This window comes from Pomacea canaliculata, linkage group LG2 (genome assembly GCF_003073045.1).
Source record: "Pomacea canaliculata isolate SZHN2017 linkage group LG2, ASM307304v1, whole genome shotgun sequence".
NCBI lineage: Eukaryota > Metazoa > Mollusca > Gastropoda > Architaenioglossa > Ampullariidae > Pomacea > Pomacea canaliculata.
In genome coordinates, this window is record NC_037591.1 from 11,331,412 (window position 1) to 11,351,463 (window position 20,052).

General features: G+C 39.2%; 4 protein-coding genes across 4 annotated transcripts; 1 reads left to right on the top strand and 3 right to left on the bottom strand.

Annotated features, from left to right (window-relative positions):
• Nucleotides 1-1,068: 1,068 nt before the first annotated feature.
• On the bottom strand, nt 1,069-7,982 carry LOC112557846 (neurotrypsin-like). The gene is made up of 10 exons (XM_025227925.1): nt 7,930-7,982; nt 6,001-6,152; nt 5,697-5,789; nt 4,956-5,097; nt 4,586-4,689; nt 4,035-4,176; nt 3,183-3,367; nt 2,502-2,643; nt 1,777-1,955; nt 1,069-1,240 (listed from the first exon to the last, which is right to left on the bottom strand). Coding segments are annotated over exons 1-10 (1,194 nt in total). The 3' UTR covers nt 1,069-1,238.
• A 112-nt stretch (nt 7,983-8,094) lies between these two features.
• LOC112556467 (deleted in malignant brain tumors 1 protein-like) lies at nt 8,095-12,636 on the bottom strand. The gene is made up of 9 exons (XM_025225500.1): nt 12,201-12,636; nt 11,596-11,691; nt 11,202-11,343; nt 10,936-11,048; nt 9,983-10,127; nt 9,444-9,631; nt 9,048-9,189; nt 8,595-8,774; nt 8,095-8,245 (listed from the first exon to the last, which is right to left on the bottom strand). The coding sequence occupies exons 1-8, from the start codon at nt 12,460-12,462 to the stop codon at nt 8,687-8,689; spliced, it is 1,176 nt and encodes a 391-aa protein (XP_025081285.1). The 5' UTR covers nt 12,463-12,636; the 3' UTR covers nt 8,095-8,245; nt 8,595-8,686.
• Nucleotides 12,637-14,161: 1,525 nt separating this feature from the next.
• Nucleotides 14,162-15,580, bottom strand: LOC112556476 (39S ribosomal protein L32, mitochondrial-like). The gene is made up of 3 exons (XM_025225515.1): nt 15,434-15,580; nt 14,951-15,205; nt 14,162-14,522 (listed from the first exon to the last, which is right to left on the bottom strand). Exons 1-3 carry the CDS (start codon nt 15,531-15,533, stop codon nt 14,308-14,310), a joined length of 570 nt encoding a protein of 189 aa, XP_025081300.1. The 5' UTR covers nt 15,534-15,580; the 3' UTR covers nt 14,162-14,307.
• On the top strand, nt 15,543-19,662 carry LOC112556473 (proteasome subunit alpha type-2). The gene is made up of 7 exons (XM_025225511.1): nt 15,543-15,674; nt 16,259-16,335; nt 16,609-16,741; nt 16,922-17,044; nt 17,467-17,554; nt 18,599-18,672; nt 18,899-19,662. The coding sequence occupies exons 1-7, from the start codon at nt 15,637-15,639 to the stop codon at nt 19,071-19,073; spliced, it is 708 nt and encodes a 235-aa protein (XP_025081296.1). The 5' UTR covers nt 15,543-15,636; the 3' UTR covers nt 19,074-19,662.
• The last annotated feature ends 390 nt before the right edge of the window (nt 19,663-20,052 follow it).

Here is a 20,052-nt window from a genome sequence, read left to right on the forward strand (position 1 = left end):
ACACACAGACCTGGTTCCAGCAATGGTGATGTAGTTGTGATGTGCCGGGGGATTTCTTCGCATCGGTTGTTTATAAAAATTTTAATTTTCACTTTATTTGTTGTCACTTATTTTTCTATGAACGTGATATTGAATTTTATGCATCAGCTTAATGAACTGGGTGTCCGGTGAAAAATATCTTTAAAAAGGCAGCAGACCACTGCATGTCTACAAACACAAACTGGGGCTGTTTTCAAAATAGTAGGTCTCACCGGTATCATCTAGACCACAACAGCGTAAATGACTGAGCTCCGGGTCACTGACCTCCTAAGACACGCATCAGATGCTACGTGCAGGACACGTCCCGTGACAACTGCTTATTCAGCAGAACTTACTTGACTACTTGAACAAGCACTAGCAAGCAAGGGATTAATAAAATACTTTGTGTGGGCATGTTCTCTCATATCTGTCCATCGGATGTGGTTCAAAAAACAAAAATAAATTAAAAATATAAGCGGGGTAGCGAAAGGGGGGTCATTTGATCTCATCGCCATAGCACCGACGTATTTTGCAACCACTGGAAAAAATAAAATGCTCTTCTTGTTTGTGTATATAACCCCTCGGTTGGTGCCCTAAAAGAAAGTCCGTAGTGCCTGTGTAGGTGAAAGGTCAGATCCTTTGACCCATACAGTGGGTCGAGTGTCGCGGGGCATCTCCCACCTTGTGATTAATCGAGTGAAGGGTTGTCTTGTGTCTAAAAAAACCATCAAGAGTTTATTGTCAGCAAAACATTTATTTTGTGTTTTTGGTATGTCTCTTTTATTCCAGATACATTTTTTGAGAGGTGTTTGTACGTTTTTATGTTGTATTGCTTATTCTCATCTCCAGTTTCACGGATCTGAAGGCTTAATATGCGAGGAAACTAAGCAAGTCTGATGAGTCTTCTTTACATATTGCTTGACTTGGAATAATGTAGCAATAGTGTTAGAAATTCCTCATGTCAAAAAGCTGATTGTTCACACTTTTTTGTGGCTGTAAGTGTTTGTGACTGGTAGCGGATCTTTTCTGAAAATAAAAACATAGACAGGGTTAGACTTGCTATTTTTGGTGCTTCGGAATTATTTTTTATTATTCAATTTCAGAAAAGTTGCTAGATCGCTAGACATTGCATATGTAGAGATGTATTTTCATGAGTGGTTCTTCCATTTTATTTTCATGTCGAGCTTATTGGTACTCTATGTTTTGATGATGTTACCTTGCTCTGTTGAAAAAAACAGAAAATGTGATGAGTACAACAGTCAGATAAACAAATTATATTACAGATAAAATATATAGAATATATATATATAGGCATTCACACACAAACGAAAACAATCTATTTGGTAAATTCAAATGTAGCATACTCAAAAACAAAACATTCTGCTTAATAGTTCTGCCAAATTTTAGTAGAAAAGATTGCTAAACTTCCTGCATTCGCTTAATGTTAGGCAAACACTACACAGAAGGTGTTGTCTGCTACGTTTTGCCAAGCTCTTTATATACTCTGGGATTTCTGACCACGGCTAAAAAAGAAAGAGATGGGTAGCCACTATATATACCCGTGTCTACAGTTCCTTGACAGAAAATATCTTTCTCTCCTCTCTGTCTCATTTTCTCCTGTCTCGCTTACACTGAGCTCATCTCACACATCTCTCACTCATAACATTTTGCACTTGACACTAAAGTTACGTAAAAAGTAGCGTCTACTTATGTTATTGCGTCATAATGTGTGACAATGTAATGTATTTTACGTCATACATTGACGACAGATGACGCCAGCGTCTTGAGAATGAGGGTATCCCGTGACGCCGATGACTCTGCTGGATGGACATTGCAAGATGTGCTCCTCCTCCCCGGTACAGCTCAGGTCACTCAGCAGAGGGGCACCGTCCGTTCCCTCCCCAAAGTGGGCGTTCCTTACTGCCTGTGCTCCTGCGCTGTGAAGAAAAAAAAAAAGGAATAATTCCGTTAGATGGCTGCTGGATAAATTGTTGAAGGAATAACTCATACTAGGGGCCGTAGTAATGAAGTGAAAGTCCATTTCTCAGGGCAACATGGAGAACTCAAGGAGAAGTGTATTGTATCCAACATTATAATGTCCAGACCCTATGGACACTACTTCACTTTACCCTAGGAAACCTTTGCCGCTAATGTAAAAATACTGTTTTGGTGTCAAGACAACACCTGCGGGTCTGGATAACTTCGGACAAAGTTGATTTTCCTTGAATTCCTAGTTGCCCCATGGTAACGCCTGCCTCCCCCTAGCTTTAAAACTACATCCCAGATGAATGAATTTTCTTTTAAATGCGCAGACATTTCCGAAATTCACCAAACAGATCCATTTAGACGTACTATCTCTCTTACATTTCAGACATTTGGTCTTTTTCGACAGCTTCGCGTAGAACTGGAAATATATCTACTTTTTTCTGGAAGGAGGCGGGATGATGGTTCGTGAGGGGAAAAAGAGAGGGAAGTACTCTGACCTGCTGTGTCCCAGCATTCTGCAGATTACTGCGGCGTCTTTGTCGTCCCAGTTCAAGCTGTTGATGGTGGCCCACTGGTGGAACATGTGAATCTCCACACGGCCCTCAGCAAACGTAGAGCCGTTCTGTAGACGAATGGGGTCTGCAGCACGAGGAACAGTCAAGGTCTTAGTCTTTCCAGCAAAACGAGAAGCAGCAAAGAACACGCTGTATATCAGCTAGACAAGCGTGCTAGACACACTAGACATGTGACAGACACGCTAGCTAGAAGTACCAAATCAAACATTGTAGACATACTAGATGTGTAAGACAAGCGTCCTAGAAAACTAGACAGAAAAGGAAGAAAACGCAGCAGAAGCACATGTGAACATGAAGTTCCATCACTTTTAACCAAATCGAAGCACAACAAAACATAAACAATATCAAGGAGAGCTGATCCCCTCAGACTGTTATGCGAAGGGTCAGAACTCTATAGACGTACAGCCTGCACCTGCAGGGGGAAATGTGCTTTACATATCCTAATATTATGATTACTATTTAATCACAGTGTGAAATAAAAAAATATCTGCAATAATCGATGTGCAATGTCACTATCTACATGTCTGTCTTTCCATCTCTGTCTTAAACTTATTTACATGGAAACGCTCAGACAACCACACTCTCTCTCACACACACACTCACAGTAGTGAAAGTTAGGACAGATTACTCCAGCATCCATGTTGTGAGTGCACTTGGAGCGATAGCCCGCCGGGTATAATGCAGGGCAATGCAGCAGGTGCTTCTCGGTGCCGATGCACTGGAGATCACGTGCCCACACTTGATCTGACCCCTCACCAAACATAGCCTGGCCCACCGGCACAGGTCTCCTGCAAAAAAGACAGCAACTTTCAAAAATGTTTGGGCATGGATCTGTAATCAGGGAAATTTGTGGTTTTTTGTTTGTTTGTTTTTATTTTATCACGATAGCTTTCACTGCGCGCACACAAACACACACACAGAGGCATATGAATCGTGTGAGCTATGCCTTTTTTAACACAAGATCTATAACCGAAATATTACCGGTATAAATAAATTATGGAAGAAGTAAACACGTTGCGTAAACATATCACTAAGACGTGAAACTTAACCACTTAAGTCCATTTTTGACCGGACAATGCACGAAAGCGTTAAATTTGATGTGTCCACAAATAGCACTGTATTGGCAAACAAGTTGACATGTTGAGCACTTTTTTACTCTAATGAACGTTCGTTGTAAACCATTAGTTTCCTGACACCCGCATTAATAGCTTTGACAAACTTGGTGAAACATTAGACGACATTTTCCAATTAAGAAGAACCCTTAGGACCAAGATGTGAAAAATAACAATATCCTGGAAAACATCAAACGTGACAGAATGAAAGTAACATAATGATGTCAGCCTTCTCATAATACATTACATTTTTATGCCCATCTCTTTCGCTAGCCATAACCTGGGACGTTCGAGTGTCGTGAAAAGCTGAACTGTAGCTAAGAAGAAGAGACTAAGTGACTACCCAGTGTATCCCATCATTCTGCAGACAACGCTGGCATCGTTGACATCCCAGTTGCTGTGGCAGACCGAGCCCCACTCCCCGTTGATCTGAATCTCCACCCGACCCTCGTTAGCATGAGAGCCATTGACCAGGCGGACAGGATCTGCACGAGTCAGAGGTCAATCATAAATATTTCTAAGAAAGAAAAAGTCATGACATGGCCAGGACACAATGATTACGCGTACTGCCATGAAGCTCGTTCTGGTTACCTCCCCTGCAAACGAATCACAATATCGAAAAATAAACTTTTCAACAGATAAGCTTTGTGGAAAAGTTAGCTGAAGGTTAGTATTCACGTTTCTAGAAAGATCTTGCGTGGAGTATTGCCTTTTTAAAAAAAAGCTTTATGTTACGCGTTTGTGTGTGTGTGCCTTGCTTTCTTATATAGTATGTTTATGTTTCACAGAAATGTAAGTACAAAAGTCACCTAAATGTAAGGAGAATTTAGCTACGAGATCCCGACGGACAGAGCTTCCTACATTGCATGTTCATCAAACAACAACAACGCCTACACGACTCAAAGCCGCTGCAGATGAGGCCAGCGGGGTTGGCTGCGCATGCGTCACTGTCTGTGCCGACACCAAACACGTCACGCCCGACTGCTGCCACGGCATCACTGAAGTCAGACAGAGATTGTAGAGAATTTAGTCAATTTTGATATATTGGTAGAAACGTTGGCTAGGTATGAAACATAATGTAAGGTCACTAATCACAAATTTAAAGCCACGTTGTCCAAGTAAATCAGAAGTTCAATTTGTGTCAAATATAAAAATCAGCTCGAAGAGAATTGGAGAGTCTGGTTTTTATTTATAGAACAGATGACAGTTTGATGCAACAAACTTGAAACACGAGATAAAAAATAATTAGAAAATGTTATCCTACCCTGGGTTGCCGAGGATGGTGCAGACCAGTTTAGCGTCCTGGTGGGTCCAGCCATCTTCACACACGCTGCGCCACTGACCGTTGGTCAGCAGCTCCAACCGCCCTTCGTGTTCAGTCCTTCCTCCCGTTAAGCGGATGCGTTCTGCGGTCACAATTTAAATCGTTTAATAGATTTTGGAGTGGAGTTCATTTTTTCAATGATTTCGTAAACCTCAGAGCAAAAAAAAAAAAAAAAAAAATATTATAGACACTAGACACTATCATTACCAGTATATATACACACGCGGCGTCTATGTCACAGAAGGTCAAGAACGCAGATGTCAGGATTTTACAAGGACATATTTACATTGGGAAGGAGAACCGGGACCATATGTTAATTAGGTGTATATATGTACAAACCTTGTCACTATTTTGATCTCTTTCTGCACGTGGTAAATTTTGATACGCGTGTATCTCGAGATTTACCCATTTATGTGGTAATAGTATCTTCCACTAAGAACGGACCCAATCGTTTACACTGGCGTCCTACTAGTCCTTTCAAACCTCGTCACTTATTTTGAAGATTAATTTATAGAATTTATCTCTGGAACTATTAAACGAGTATTTGCAAACGTGTCATTAAAGTTCAAGAGGACTGCTGTAATAAATTTGCTGTAAGGCATGAAAGGTGGAGAAGGAAACAGAAGAAAAGAAAGAGAAGCCGGAGAGACACGAGAGTTAGAAAACAAAATGTCAACATACGTTCTTCTGTACAGGGTTCTTGGCGTGGAGTCCGCTCAGTATCTTGAGATGTATGGGCGCTGATGTTGTGGAGCAGACTTTGACTTCTCTGTACTGCACACACAGTGCATACACATTGTTTACCCCAAATTTCATTTACTTACTTGTATTAATGACTTATAGGAGCATTATCTTTATCTTCGTTTTTGTATTTGCTTTGTATTGCATTTTGGTTAATGCTAACTAGGATATCACGTGCTAATAACATAGATGTATTTGTAATATATTAGAAGGTTAAAATAGCAGCAGGCGAAAAGTTTCTTACGAATGCTTGTCACTTGATTCTGCCAGCCCTTGTTCCGGCGAAGGTCTTCCAACTTCTTCAGGCAGTGCGAAGTGAAGCGAGTTTCTGGGAGAGGGTGGTCTGCAGTTCGCGGAGTTTGTGGACCTTCTCGGGACTGCAAGAGCCTTGGCCTCCTTCAACAGACCCACCAGCGACGTGCACCACGGTAATAGTGGCGATGCATGCAAGAAAAATGAAAGAAGTCCTCATTGTGTGTTTGCTTGAAAGGAGATTAACAAACCGTATGTACCCTGGATGGGTGGCAAGGGCTGAATGTCGAACAGCGCAAGTGATAGGAGAACTGACCACGTGTCTACAAAAAAGTGCTTCAGCCAGCTGTCACTGATATTCGCTCGTAACAAAAGGGGCTAAGGGGATGAAAAATAGATAAGAAAGAGGTTTGAAGAATACGTACATTGTATGCGTATGTCTGTAAGAGATTGACAGTGTGTGTGTGTGTGTGTGTGTGTGTGTGTGTGTGTGTGTGTGTGTGTGTGTGTGTGTGTGTGTGTGTGTGTGTGTGTGTGTGTGGATAGTTTTTCTGTGTCTGTGTGTATGTGTGTGTGTGTGTGTTTGCTTGCTTTGTAACTCATTATGTACCGTTGCCATTTTCAGCCCCTCTTGAAAACGATAATAGTTCTCACATGCATTACCATTCTGAGCTTTGTGGGGGTGGGGAGCTACATTTGTTCAGGCATTGTACCAAGAAGAGTCTTTATAAGCGCTATTAAAATTTGATATAATTTGTAATAGGCTAGGATTATGAGTACTGCTTCAAATTTGGAGTTAACTCGCCTAAGCAAAACAATACTACACATTCAGATCTGTCTCTCAACAAATAATGAACTTATAAAGAATCTCCTTAGCTAAAACTGGGTTATTCTGTTGACCTTTTGGTCTTATTAGTAAGTTTCTTTCCTTAATTTTCGCACACTGGCACTGGAAAGGTGGGAGTAAAACATTATCATTATCTCTATCAGAGGGACTCGCAATCAGTACACGAACAATTAAAGTGACTTTTACTCGACAGCAGCCGTCGACCGGTACATTGTCTGAAATCATCTTTACAGTTGAAAAGGATCTGCACTTTTCCAACTATTAGTCCAACTAAAAATAACTTTTTTATCTAAGAAAACATACTGAAACATTTATTATCTAGGTTTTTGACATGGTTTGCAAAAAAAAAAAGCTGAAACACGGAGCACATGATGGAGTATGATAGCATTCTTCTTTTCCTACAAAAGAATTATACATAAAATTATACCAGTTATTTGAAATAAGAGATTTGCAATTTTACCCGCCATTCGGTCAAGAGACACCATTTTCTCTTCGACAGAAAGTATACCTCCACTTTGTCATCAGTAAGCTGCAGAGGAGCAGCCAGGATCTTGGCGCACATTTTCTGGAGTGAAATTCCTCTATTTGTACTACATCATTCTTGCTGCCTTTCTTTTTCTCCAAATGGGTCTCACTACTGCAAGCTGCCAATCATTTGTTTGTTTTTTTTTTTCAAGGACTTTCTGACGATTTTGGTCAGATACGTGATGCTCGTTTCCCCGCAGGATAGGTTTACCTCTAAGGTGATTTCATCCACCCCTTCTACTTTTTTCTGTAGGGTGGTTCGCAGGGCTTCCCTCTGATTCAGTTATGGTAGACTCTTTCAGTTCGTGGCATCTTTATAGACACGTGCTCCTTCTTCTTGTATTAAATAAAATGAAAACCGTGTTGAGTGAATGTTCTTCTTATCCCTCTTCCCACCCCTACTTCTTTTTCATGCAGTCTTATCTCGTCTATCCTGTCCCTTTGCTTTTCTTTCTCGTCTTTTCTTTCTATTAACGGCGAAGCACTCGAAGCATCTATGGTGGAGATGCAAGCCTCCAATCAGGCCCATCATCCATTCGCTATTTATACCAAGCGTCATAACGATTTTGTTCGCTGTCAGCAGCATAGTTTTGACCAGGCATTGCCGGAAACTTGGATTTCAACCCGCTTGAGTTGGAGGTTCCCGCGTTACAAACAAAAAGCCTTTCTCTCTCTCACACACTCTAAAATTTAATAGAAAACGAGTGTAAAATCTATCTGTACAGTCTTTTTAATTAATCTCGTGGTGTGTATGAAATTTTCATCTTGGAGCAAAGCATTCTCTCAATGGGAAGCTGGAAACTTTCTGAAGATGTTTTGTGTTCGTAGCCCGTTGTAAAGCGTTCTTCTGCCCTCAAGCGCTCCTCTGGAACAAAAATTTCGTCAAATCTTAAAACAGACTTCTCCGACATTTGTTTTTTATTTTTTAGAGTGCAGACTACACCACACTTCGACGTGCATAGGCAACTTTCGTTTGTGAAAACTGAAATACAGAAGCAGTCAGTATGCTGATTGGGAATTGCTAAGCCTTTCCTGCAGCGATCCAGATTTGGCTGTGTATTGCTGTGTCAGATGTATACACCTTAAAGAAAAATAACGCGAGAATCTCGAAAATACGGCAATTATCTGAGCAGTCCTCCAACACTAGCTGACCTGGACAAGAGAAGCCTTATATACTGTTGTTTGTAACATGTACTGTACTAAATAGTGCTTACACAACTGGCAGGTAACTCCGGCGTCCTCGCTGTGTTGGTAGGCGGTCCCCTTGCCGAGAGCCACGGAGGAGTAGCACTGAAGAACATGGTCTTCATTGCCGGTACACCGGAGGTCGGCCAACCATACTCGCCCAGTGCCCTGCACCAAACCTCAAGTCTCGCACAGCAGTTGCTCCTTGCCTGAATCATCAACACACACACAAAATCATAATTGAATCTTTCTTAATTCCACGTGCTGTGAGTGATACTTCTCACAGTGCCGGTGTGTTGTTCACTGTATAGTACTTTGATAAACTCCCTCTGCTCTTTGTGTCCCTTGTTGAGTTGTGGGAGCGAATGGTAACTTACATGTTATGAACACTACAAATGACTCTCCGACAATTCAGTTATATTTCAGCACATCACCAATGGCACGTAAGGGTTTTGTTCCAGCTTTCTAAAGGTGGCACTTACGGACTATATCCCAGCATCCTACAGATGACACTGGCGTCTGCGTTGTCGAAGCCGTTACGGTTGACGGTTCCCCACTCATTGAACGCTCTTATTTCCACACGACCTTCTAGCTGACTAGATCCTCCCACCAAGCGAACAGGGTCTGCGAGACATTTTCTTAAAATATATATTTCTATCAGTCTATCAATAAATCAAACAAACGTAAATGGTAAATCACATTTATCTAGTACCATAGAACATGGATACACACATTTTTCTTTCTTTTCTCCCCCTCCCTCTCCCTATCACACACAATATATATATTTATATATGGAGAGAGAGTGGGGGGAGAGAGAGCACGCGTAGGGAGAACATTGTTCATTTTTCCAGCTGCCACAGCTCCAGACTACTACCTACAAGGAAGAAAGTCCCCGCAAATGACACCGGCCTCGGAACTGGCGCTGCAGTCGCTGGCAGCACCCACAATCCGGTCCGCCTGGCAGGACAGCAGGTGAGATTCGGTGCCGCCACATCGCAGGCCTCGCAGCAAGACGGGATCCGCGCTTCTGCCGAACAAGCTATTGCCCGCGGCCGCAGCACCGCTCCTACATACGACAGCCGTTAGAGTGAGAATCGTCTGGTCTGTCGTTAACAGTAAGCAACCCTCTTCCAAAAGCGTTCAGTTAGCGAGCACAGATGCATACACGCAAACACACACATTTATATACCATCCAGCGCACGTGCACACACAGACAAACTGAATGCATTGCGCGTGCACATCACTTAAAAGTTGTAACAAGTCAGCCATTTGTTTTGAAAGCACACACGCGACTTGCTCTAGAAGTATAGTTATTAATTATGCTCTTATTAAGATGATGAGACTTGGCATGCATTTGATATTCAAAGATTTAATAGAGTGCATGCGTGCATCAGCAGGTTGGAATATCTTGACTCACTGTCCCATGCCCAGAGCATTGCAGACGACCTTAGCGTCATTTGTCTCCCAGGCATCGTCGCACACAGCACCCCATTGGCCGTTAACTCTTATTTCCACGCGACCCTCGAACCGGTTCTGACCACCAACAAGACGAATGTCTTCAGCTAAAACAGAGACCAGAGTTTTGTTGTTGCTGTTTGCTGTGAGATCTGCCTCTTTGGGGCCTGCAGACATCACGTGACAATTATGCGCAAAAGCCCACGCACCTCACGTGACCAAGGACGGTTAATCAGATTTGAAGTTCGGATTATATTTGCGTATATCGACGTTTGCTGGCACTGTTCCACGATGAATATTGTAAAAGACACAAGTAAACCCGTAATTGTTCCCAGCTGACCTAAAAGATTTAGTTCTTAACGGTCTCTGCTCCCTATTGTTTGTCTCGATCGTCTTGTCTGAGGTTGTTTACGTTTCACGAGATTATTTGTCTCCAATTGTTTCTTTTTGTTTCCCATCTACGGACCACGAACTCTTGATATATTATCATCTACGCGCCTTGTGTGCTTTGTCGCTACATTTTCTGCTTTATGTTCAGATTTGTGAAATGTGTGTGTACACGTGGTCGACTGCACTGTTGATTAGAAGCGTGCCTATTCTACATCTTGATTCATGGATTTTCTTTACCACCTCGTGATAACTTTAACTTCTTCGCTTCTAAAAATCAAAAGCTTCGTGTTTGTAAAGCGCACCTTGATAGCTGAAAAAGACGCTATATTCATCATCAGCATCTTTATTTTATTATTAAAGTAATACTAATTAGTATTTTTAGTCCGTCATTTACTAATTAGTCCTTAAGGACACTATCTTCTGCTGAATTACAGCTACTATTGCAGATGCCAATATTAGTGCTAATAATAATAAAGGTGGCAGTGGCATCATTGACACCGAAAAAGCTGTTTAATAATAAAATACCAAGAGGATTGCAAATGGCCCCTGCGGAGTGCTGGCAGTTAATTGGAGACAACACGTTGGTGGTATCACTGCTCTCGCCAAATATGACATAGCTTGTGGGGGCTGCATTCAGCCTGAAAAGAAGAAATTATATTTATTCTTTCTTTTCTGATGTTGCTTGTTTTTGTCTGGGCGTGTGTAATTATGACTAGTACCATTTTTTCTTCTTCCGTTGACCTTATAATCGTGTGCTTAGTCGGGTGTAATGCCACCTTGATGTGTGTTACCCGTTGTATCCAAGCGCTGTACACACGACATCCGCCTCCTTCTTGCGATACAGATTTTCTGCCAGAGGGGACCAAGTGGATCCTATCCACACTTCGACCCGGCCTTCGGCAGGGGTATGTCCGTTCACCAGTCGTACCCTTTCTGAAAAAGATAGTTGCTATGAGTACAGCTAACGATAGTTTTTCCGACGTTCAAATGATCAAGCTAACTACGTCCGAGCACTCCATTCCTACTCTGATGTGAAACAGCTTAGACGCATGTCTAAATATCTAAATGTGTTCCTCTTCCAGTTCATTGTCTTGGTCTTCTCTTGCTGCTTAAATTCTCTTCTATTATCATAATCGTCGTCTACCACCACCACACCTCAGGAGCATTCGAGATGTAACAACATACCGCTATAAAGGACACATGCTGCCCTTCGTGATTTCACGGCATCCTTAGAAGTGACTTCATCAAATAAGGATTTGAGCAGCCCCTCGTTATTCTCCACTGTTAAGAGTGAAAAAGATGCGATCTTCAAAAAAGAGTGAGGGAAGAGGGGAATCGAACATCAAGATGTCAGGTTAACGTATTAGACTGTAGTGCTAATTTCTATTCTCATCTCTACGATTCATTCAGCGATAAAATCGATAAAACAGGGATGTGGGAAAGTAGAGGTAATCGATAGTACAAGTTGTTCTTGGATTATACTATTATAATATCTTATAAGATCTTTTAGGAAGGTGTATTAGTGCATATACGCAAATATGACAGAACTTTGGAAGAAAATACTCTTTACATGCACTTCACATTATTGATTATTGTATAGAAAAGAGCCTTTTGAAACAACTTAATCCTAGTATATATATATGCTTTACGTCATAACTGAAGTTATCAGTTTCATACATCCTCACCTACTGTTACACATTAAGAGCTAATGATAAAAGTATTAAAGAATACATAGCCCAATAAGATGAGTAGATAATAAAACGATACAATAAATCAGAATGTGTTCTTACAAAGGTCTTTGACGTTTGTTTCCCATGTCTGCGCATCTGTTAGCTGCACAATGTTTCTTTCCACCTCCGCCAGCGAGAGCTCCACGTCCTTCAGCTGTCCTTCAAGTTCGATAATCATTTTATTTTGAAAATCTTCGCATTCTGTGACATTCAGATCCTCGAGCTCGAAGAAATTTGTTTGTCCGTGGCAGCTTACTGTCCACTGTGCCAGGACAAGCAAACACAAAATGGACTGGGATGCCATGCAAGTGTTCATGTTCATAGCTGAATATCCACAGACAATATGACTTCGGGTCTTTAGGATTAGTAAGGTTTATGAGCAGAACAACCGACAGTCATAATGTACGAAGGCTCGCGATACCAGATCGTGTCTTCAGATTTCTTATCTTTTACCAGAGTTTGCAAAGGTGTATAGTAAGATGGGAACTTTAAGACCTGCGTAGACAGATAACACAGTTCATTTTTTTTTTTGTCATTATTACTCATTATTATTGGCTTTTGCTTTTTTTTTTTGCTCATGTCGACGGTAGTAGTTGCAAAAGACCAAGTACTATGACAGGTCCACAAATTAAAGACAGGAAGTATCAAGCTACATACTAACTCAACAGTATTCTTTGGGACAAAAATATTATTTAGCAAAAAAAAAAAAAAAAAAAGACAAAAAGGAAAGAAAAAGAGATGAGAACACTGGTTCTTCTACACTGACACTAACCCAGACAGCTTTCATGCCTGTTAAACTAATGTTATAAATGGGATTATAGAAACTTAATGAAAATGTTAATTAGTTCTTTTTGTGGTATACATAGCTCATCACCAGCAGCATGTAAGATACACACACATACTCTTTCTCTAACAATATCTCAAAGATAGACATTGTTCCTCCCAGTGTCACTACTCAATGCTGATGTCCTTAAAAGTTAAAAAAAAGAAAAGCCCATTCCAAAAATGATAAGAGGCAAAAATGTGAACTTTGTTCACTGTCAGCATGAAGGTCCACAACCCCCCCACCCCAAAAAAAAAAAACAAAAAAAAAACTGAACGCTCAGTTGAGAAGGCGTACATCGGGTGCCATAAATATTCTCCAGTCTATGAGTTTTTCAAACACTACAAGTCTGATAAATAATTAATTGTGTTGGTGCTAACTTGGTTTCCAGAGACCTTGAAAAAGAAAAAATTCCTCACACACCATTTACGCTTATGTAGATTTTTATGATACACATAAGAAAGCATGTGTATACAACTCCTCCTGGAAACCTCCCATGTAACCTGCCGGTCCCAAGCCCGGATGAAGGTGAAGGGTTGGGCATGGGGTTAGCAACCCCTTTCAGTAAAACAACCCCTGCTACAGAAACCACAAATACAACGCAACCACAGCGAGAGCCTGGATGGGAAGATTCCTTTTTGGAAGGGCCTATGACGCGTGTTGGTGAGTTGAGGAAGAATGTGATTATGCAAAGGAGCAATCTGGCAGCTCAACAGCTAGTGCCTATCACCAATAGAGTGAGGGTTGGCTGTCCTGTTCAGCTTTTGTCTTGGGCGCTCTCTTCTTTCTCTGTTGTTGTTTTTTTTAGGGAGCATAAAATTTGTGTTTTAACCTTTGGACCTTTCAGCAGCAGCTTGCATTTTCAGCTGATTTTGATTAATTTTAATTTTGGTACTTTTAAGTTTAGTACAGTTTAGTTTAGCGACAAGATATACACACTTTATAAGTTAAAATTATTTTTCTTAGAGATAAAAGATCCCCCAATTAAAGTAATATTACAGAAAAAAAATAAAACAGTGAATGCACATTCTAAAATAAAATGTGCAGTCACAGAAGTGTGCATCAACAAGTAAACACACTAACAGAAATTTTAAAAAAACTGTATAGCATAGGATGATAAAGAAGCTATACACAAATTATAGCACATGCTATTACATGCTTATAGTTTGAAAGGTATCAAAATGAAGAAGCTGAAGAGTTTTTCATTTTAAGAAATTTATTTCAGAATGTCCTATACATAGCAGTCAAATCTCATTTTTCATGAACTATACACTTTTCCTGCCAATGACCACAGTTTATCTTATATTTGCCTTTAACACAATATCCTTCACATTTCAACAATGTCTAGCTTTCCTTCTTTGTCAGTAAAATGTTTGGAAACCAAGAAGGCCGCTTTCTCTTTAATTCAACAACATGTTTGCCTCCATGCTTTGCACTTTCAGCAGTTTCACCTTCATAAACAAAAACTACTTCTTTCTGGTCTGCAGTATACATCATGTCTTCACCAAGTGCTTCTCTCATGCTCTTTGTCTCTTCTCTCACTTTGCTATAGCAGTTTCCTAATAACAACAAGAAAATATGTTACAAATCCTCACAAACTCAGATAAAGAATTGTCATAAAATATTAATTTTTTGTTTTCTAGAGGAGCTTGGGACTTGATGGTGAACAAGAGTTATTAAAAAATGCACTGTCAGTGACAAGCATTTTTTTTCCAAAAAAGAAAAAAATCTTGAGATTTGGCTGGATTATTTACACGCATTTATACATTAAGCAGCATTTTAAGTAGGAATAAGCCAATGGTATAATGCAGCATTGTTATAGCATGATAAATCAATTAATGTTTACTGCCCCTACATCAAGGGTGTTTTGGTGTTATGATGAAACCCCTTATTTTTTATTTTTAAATGCATTCAACAATTGAAAGTTGATTATTAACAAATCATTTTCCAGGTTTGAAATAAAAATGTAATATGTTTATGTCTTTACCGCACAGTGTTCCTTTCTCATGCCAATGGCCACATTCCAGACAAGCTATGATGTTTGTCTTTGGTATGGCATGCTCAAAATGACCAGGAAGAGCCATCTTCCGAGACAATCGGCGCTCTAGAGAGCGTCGATCGCGCTGAACTGCCAATAAAACATTGCTAAATATTGAGTCCAGAATGTTCTGCGATGCTCTCGTCTGATGTTTTGAGGATGAGATCGGACATTCGGCCACTGCAGCAAACTCCAGTCCATTATCTGACGTTAATGAATAAAATAGTGTTAATAATAAGTTTTGATTTCTACAGCGCCTTTTCTGACAGTCGAGACGTGTTCAAAGCGCTCCACACACACACATAGATAATAACAGTCGACATGTGTATGTACATATAAAAAAATCAGATAACACCTGTAGGTGAGAAAATGCATTAAAACGTAAACGACACTACACTTATGTTTTTCACATATTAAAGTTTAGTTACTTACATGGCTGCTGAAATATTGATGTACAAATTCGTAAATCAACAAGAAGTTTCTGACATTGACTTCGCAGGGTTAACAAGCATTTCTTCATGGACGCAGCCATCTTTTGAGTTTTGATAAACTGCTATCTATTGGTCGAACGAAAAAGAGTTAGCCAATAAACGTACGGGACACGTGCTGTCAGCCGGAAACAGTAGAAAGCCATCATGACGGAGCGGTACAGCTTTTCGCTGACAACATTTAGGTAAATAACTTTCAGACACGTGCATTATACAGTACTTTCAACATAAAACCTAATGCCTTTTATTTCTCTGTTGGATTACATACATAATTTCTTCTTTTTAAAAAAAAAATAATGTTACTGACTGTGCTTCTTGAATATTGCTTGGTCACTAACAGTAACAGTATTCATTATTTAAGTTCCACCAGAGGTGGTGTGTAAATCTAAAAAGTTGTTGAAAGCAAAGTGAAGACTAATACTCTACATATTCCATTTCACTTGAGCGGTGTACCTCTTTGTGGAATCGAACGAAGAGCAGAGTGAATGCCAAAAGTAGTATTAAATGATAGCAAATAGTATCGCATCATTAGATCTCGGCAAGCAGTGGTATTGTTATACAGGTGTGCGTTAATGAAATTCTTGAGAGAATCGAAATGTATGATTAATCAGGAATGAGTATTTAACTACTATCAGGTATAATCCATTTTGTTACTTTGGCCAGTAAATGAGTTTTTTAACGTATTTCATTCAAAAGTGGGAGACCTGGAGAAAAGTAGAAAGTAGATTAGTGCTGTACAGAATAAAACATTTTCTCCCCCATTCTTTAGCCCATCTGGCAAGTTGGTGCAGATTGAGTATGCTTTAGCAGCTGTTGGTGCTGGGGCACCCTCTGTTGGAATAAAAGGTAAGTGAAACTTATTTCAAAATTAAATTAAGTTGAATATGGAATTAGAACAGTTTTGAAGAGATTTATTATACCTTAAACAGGTTGTTGACATTAAAAACCAGCTATGAATGCATTAAAATTGGCTCCTTGAATTAAAGCACTTTTTGAAAGATTGATAATTTGCCTTTTAGCAAAGATCAGGACAGGAGTATTTGCAGCAGCAGAAAAAGAGTAACTATTAGTTGATACAGTCTGATGACAGATGTGTAGTTTTTGTTATTTTTTTCCTAGCCACCAATGGAGTTGTCCTGGCAACAGAAAAGAAACAAAAGTCAATCTTGTATGATGAGCACAGCATTCACAAAGTTGAGACGATCACCAAAAATATTGGCATCGTCTACAGTGGAATGGGTCCAGACTATAGGTAAGTATCAGACACTTGCCAAAACACAACTAGCATGGCATGTTTAGTCTTTTACAAAAATCCATATCACAAAAATGGGAACATATTTGAGGAAAAAACCTTTGAAAATGGATAAATTGGTGTTTGTTTTTGCAGCAAAATGAAATGAAGGCATTTGTTAAATTTTGGCCTGTTTTGTAGAGTACTTTGCAGACAAGCAAGGAAACTAGCCCAACAGTATTACATGATTTACCGTGAGCACATCCCCACAGCTCAACTTGTACAGCGTGTTGCAGCAGTCATGCAGGAGTACACCCAGTCAGGGTAAGGAAGCTGGTGGTGCGGTGTTTGTCAGCAAGTTTAAATTTTAAAATCTTGTTTTGACCTTGGTTTTTGCTTTGTTTAGAAATATTACATGTCTAAGGTATTTTATCAGGCACACTTTTGGGTAAAAAAATTTTACACTAATTTTTTAATGTTTAGAACGTCAAGTAGTAGAACAACACTGTACAGTTTTGAGTAGAATTTCTGTCACTGGTATGTGTAAATCATGTCAAAGTGCGAAAACCAGACTTATTTTGAGAGTACCACAAAATTAAAGGCTGATTAATGTGTTTTGTATTTGTACACTTTTTTTTTTGGAATACATTGGTCACATTTAACAAGATTTATACATTTTTAAAAGGTGTGAAAAACCAGAAATTAATATGTGACATATATATATACACACACATTTGTTTTTGCAGAGGTGTGAGGCCATTTGGTGTATCTTTACTGATTGCTGGGTGGGATGAAGATGAGAAAAAACCTTACTTGTACCAGTGTGATCCATCTGTGAGTATTATGAAATAATGATATCAGTGCAAGTTTTAAAGAGTTAGCTAAGTTCTTTGAAGCTATGAGTGTGAAAGTGTGATATCACAGTATATCTTTTATAAAAAGCAGGTCCACCCGAGACCTTATACAGGCGGTCATCAGGTTACGTCAGCCGAGTTACTATGTTTCGTGGTTACGACATATCTCCCATTTACTGTATAAAGCCTTATTTCTTTTAAGTGGTTTTGCGTCGCAAACGTCGTAACGCGAACTTCGTGTTTGGTGTGCGCGACAGAAGAATTAAACATATTTTATATGAGGTTTCTTTTTTATAATAACTGTGTTAGAATAGGATACTTGCTTACAGTATGTTATTTACGTACAATATGTACGTGTTCCGACATACAGCGAAAATCGGTTTACGACACGACTTAGGAACGGAACAACATTGTAAGTCGAGGACTGCCTGTAATAGATATTGATACTCTTCATTGTTTCTCCTAAACGTTCTTAGAGGATAAAATGCAAAACTTATGGAGAAAATTGTGAACATACTCAGTTGGGAGTAGAGAGACTTCTTTTCACCTTTATGTCTTCAAGACCATTGATCCTTGATACCTTGGTATATGCACATGCAACAAATTTTCAAAAATTTATCATAAATTGTCTCAAAATGGTGGAAAATTGGTAGCAGTCTTTATATGCATATGTGTTGCCATCATTTTTAAAAAGATAGGCACCATTAGGGAAATTTGAATCTTCAAATGAACTTTTCGGTCCTACCTTTATAGAGACAGCTTTATCCCAATGTGATTTGCCTATGTTAAATGCATGAATTTTGCCCTTTAGTGTTTACATCATTATGGAGTAAAACTTGTTCAATATGACAGAAATGGGAGGTGGATGGGACTTGGTAGTTACTGGAGTGACCAAACAGTTAATAATGAGCAGCTTCAGCATAACAATTTTTGAATGAGTCTTAATCTTATGGAAGCTCATGTTATTGTTAAAATTTTATTTTTTAAATAAAGAGCATTTATCTATGATTCTTTCTAATCAAAGGGAGCCTATTTTGCCTGGAAAGCAACAGCCATGGGAAAAAACCATGTTAATGGGAAAACTTTCTTGGAAAAAAGGTTTGTTGATAAGAATGTATGGGTGCATATGTTATCTATTCCTAGAAAAATTTCTAATATAATTTTTTTCTGGCGAATGTTAGCATAAGCATAATTTAAATACAAAAATAATTCTGGGAAGTTTTATACATTTTTAATTTCAGTTCAGATTTTGCGAAAATTATACAATAGCTGACAGTGCTATTTTTATAGACCATATAGAGATATGTCTGCTCATCTTGTACAGATACAGTGAAAACCTTGAGCTGGAGGATGCAGTTCATACGGCTATTCTGGCCTTAAAAGAGAGCTTTGAGGGACAGATGACAGAGGACAACATTGAGATTGGTATCTGCAACAGCACTGGATTCCGTCGTTTAGAACCATCTGAAATAAAAGATTATCTTGCATCTGTTTCTTAGGAAGAACCCATTAAAGCTCATCTAGCATAGGAATCGAGCAAATAGCTTGTCGGTATTCATGGGTTGCATAAGTGAAGATGGGGACAAAAGTTAGGAGCACATTTTACCCCAGACTGGATGCCACTGACAAAGTTTATGACAGCATTTTGTTTCAGCAGGTTATAAGTGGTCAGTACCAAATCATGCCATCCCTTTTTTTTTCATATATAATATCAGAGCTGGTCTAATTGACTGTTTAGATTTGAAAATCGGAGACTTTAGATTGCTATCATAAGCATTTGATCAAACAACTGTATCAACTAAACCCTGCTAAGTCTGTAATTGGCTTAAGTTTCATGGCACATTTTGCTCTTATTTTTAAGCTACTTGAGATGTAATTTCTTTTCAATGGAGTGTGAAACAGTGGCTACGTCTTTTTGAAATGCGTTTCAAAGATTATTATAATAGTCCATAGTTTCATTGCCATTAAATGTGTTTATGCATGCACATTTATTCTGTTTTGTATTTATCTAAGATGCTTGCATCAGATATTGACCATCCTTAAGTTTAATATTGGAAAAGACATTCACATTAAAGAAATTCAACCATCTGACTTTATCACGAATTTTTCAAAGACAAAAGTAAGACATTTAAAACGTTACAAATGGTGCATCAGAAAGGATGGGCAGCTTGATGACACTGGAAAAAAAATGAGCAATTTAACACAAGCATACTCTGTGAAGCAGATACATGTACCAATGATTAATTTTTTTTACTTTTACAACAGCATGGAAGTACAAAAGACCTTTAATTGAGCAATTTTACATAGACAAAAATTATGGAAATTAAAAGCATTTGTCCTGCTTTTTAAAGTGTTCCAGGCTAGATCTTTCCTAGAAAAATGCTAGCAGTAAAAATTTGATGGATAGGGCAAGACTTACTAGCCCTACAACATGACCGAATAGCCTTAGTTCCTGGCACGGCGTAAAACCCCACAAAC

Excerpts from the sequence above, each read along its gene's own strand:
- LOC112556473 (XM_025225511.1), top strand. The coding sequence starts at position 15,637 with ATGACGGAGCGGTACAGCTTTTCGCTGACAACATTTAG. Across the intron at positions 17,045-17,466 it reads CAGGAGTACACCCAGTCAGG|AGGTGTGAGGCCATTTGGTG; the intron begins GTAAGGAAGCTG and ends TTGTTTTTGCAG. Across the intron at positions 17,555-18,598 it reads TGTACCAGTGTGATCCATCT|GGAGCCTATTTTGCCTGGAA; the intron begins GTGAGTATTATG and ends TTCTAATCAAAG.
- LOC112556467 (XM_025225500.1), bottom strand. The coding sequence starts at position 12,462 with ATGAACATGAACACTTGCATGGCATCCCAGTCCATTTTGTGTTTGCTT. Across the intron at positions 11,049-11,201 it reads ACAGCGCTTGGATACAACGG|GCTGAATGCAGCCCCCACAA; the intron begins GTAACACACATC and ends TCTTCTTTTCAG. Across the intron at positions 8,775-9,047 it reads AGGATGCTGGGATATAGTCC|GCAAGGAGCAACTGCTGTGC; the intron begins GTAAGTGCCACC and ends TTGATGATTCAG.
- LOC112556476 (XM_025225515.1), bottom strand. The coding sequence starts at position 15,533 with ATGGCTGCGTCCATGAAGAAATGCTTGTTAACCCTGCGAAGTCAATGT. Across the intron at positions 15,206-15,433 it reads ATCAATATTTCAGCAGCCAT|ATAATGGACTGGAGTTTGCT; the intron begins GTAAGTAACTAA and ends CATTAACGTCAG. Across the intron at positions 14,523-14,950 it reads TGAGAAAGGAACACTGTGCG|GAAACTGCTATAGCAAAGTG; the intron begins GTAAAGACATAA and ends TGTTGTTATTAG.
- LOC112557846 (XM_025227925.1), bottom strand. The coding sequence starts at position 7,982 with ATGCCTGGTCAAAACTATGCTGCTGACAGCGAACAAAATCGTTATGAC. Across the intron at positions 3,368-4,034 it reads AGAATGATGGGATACACTGG|GAGACCTGTGCCGGTGGGCC; the intron begins GTAGTCACTTAG and ends TCTTTTTTGCAG. Across the intron at positions 1,956-2,501 it reads AGAATGCTGGGACACAGCAG|CGCAGGAGCACAGGCAGTAA; the intron begins GTCAGAGTACTT and ends TTTTCTTCACAG.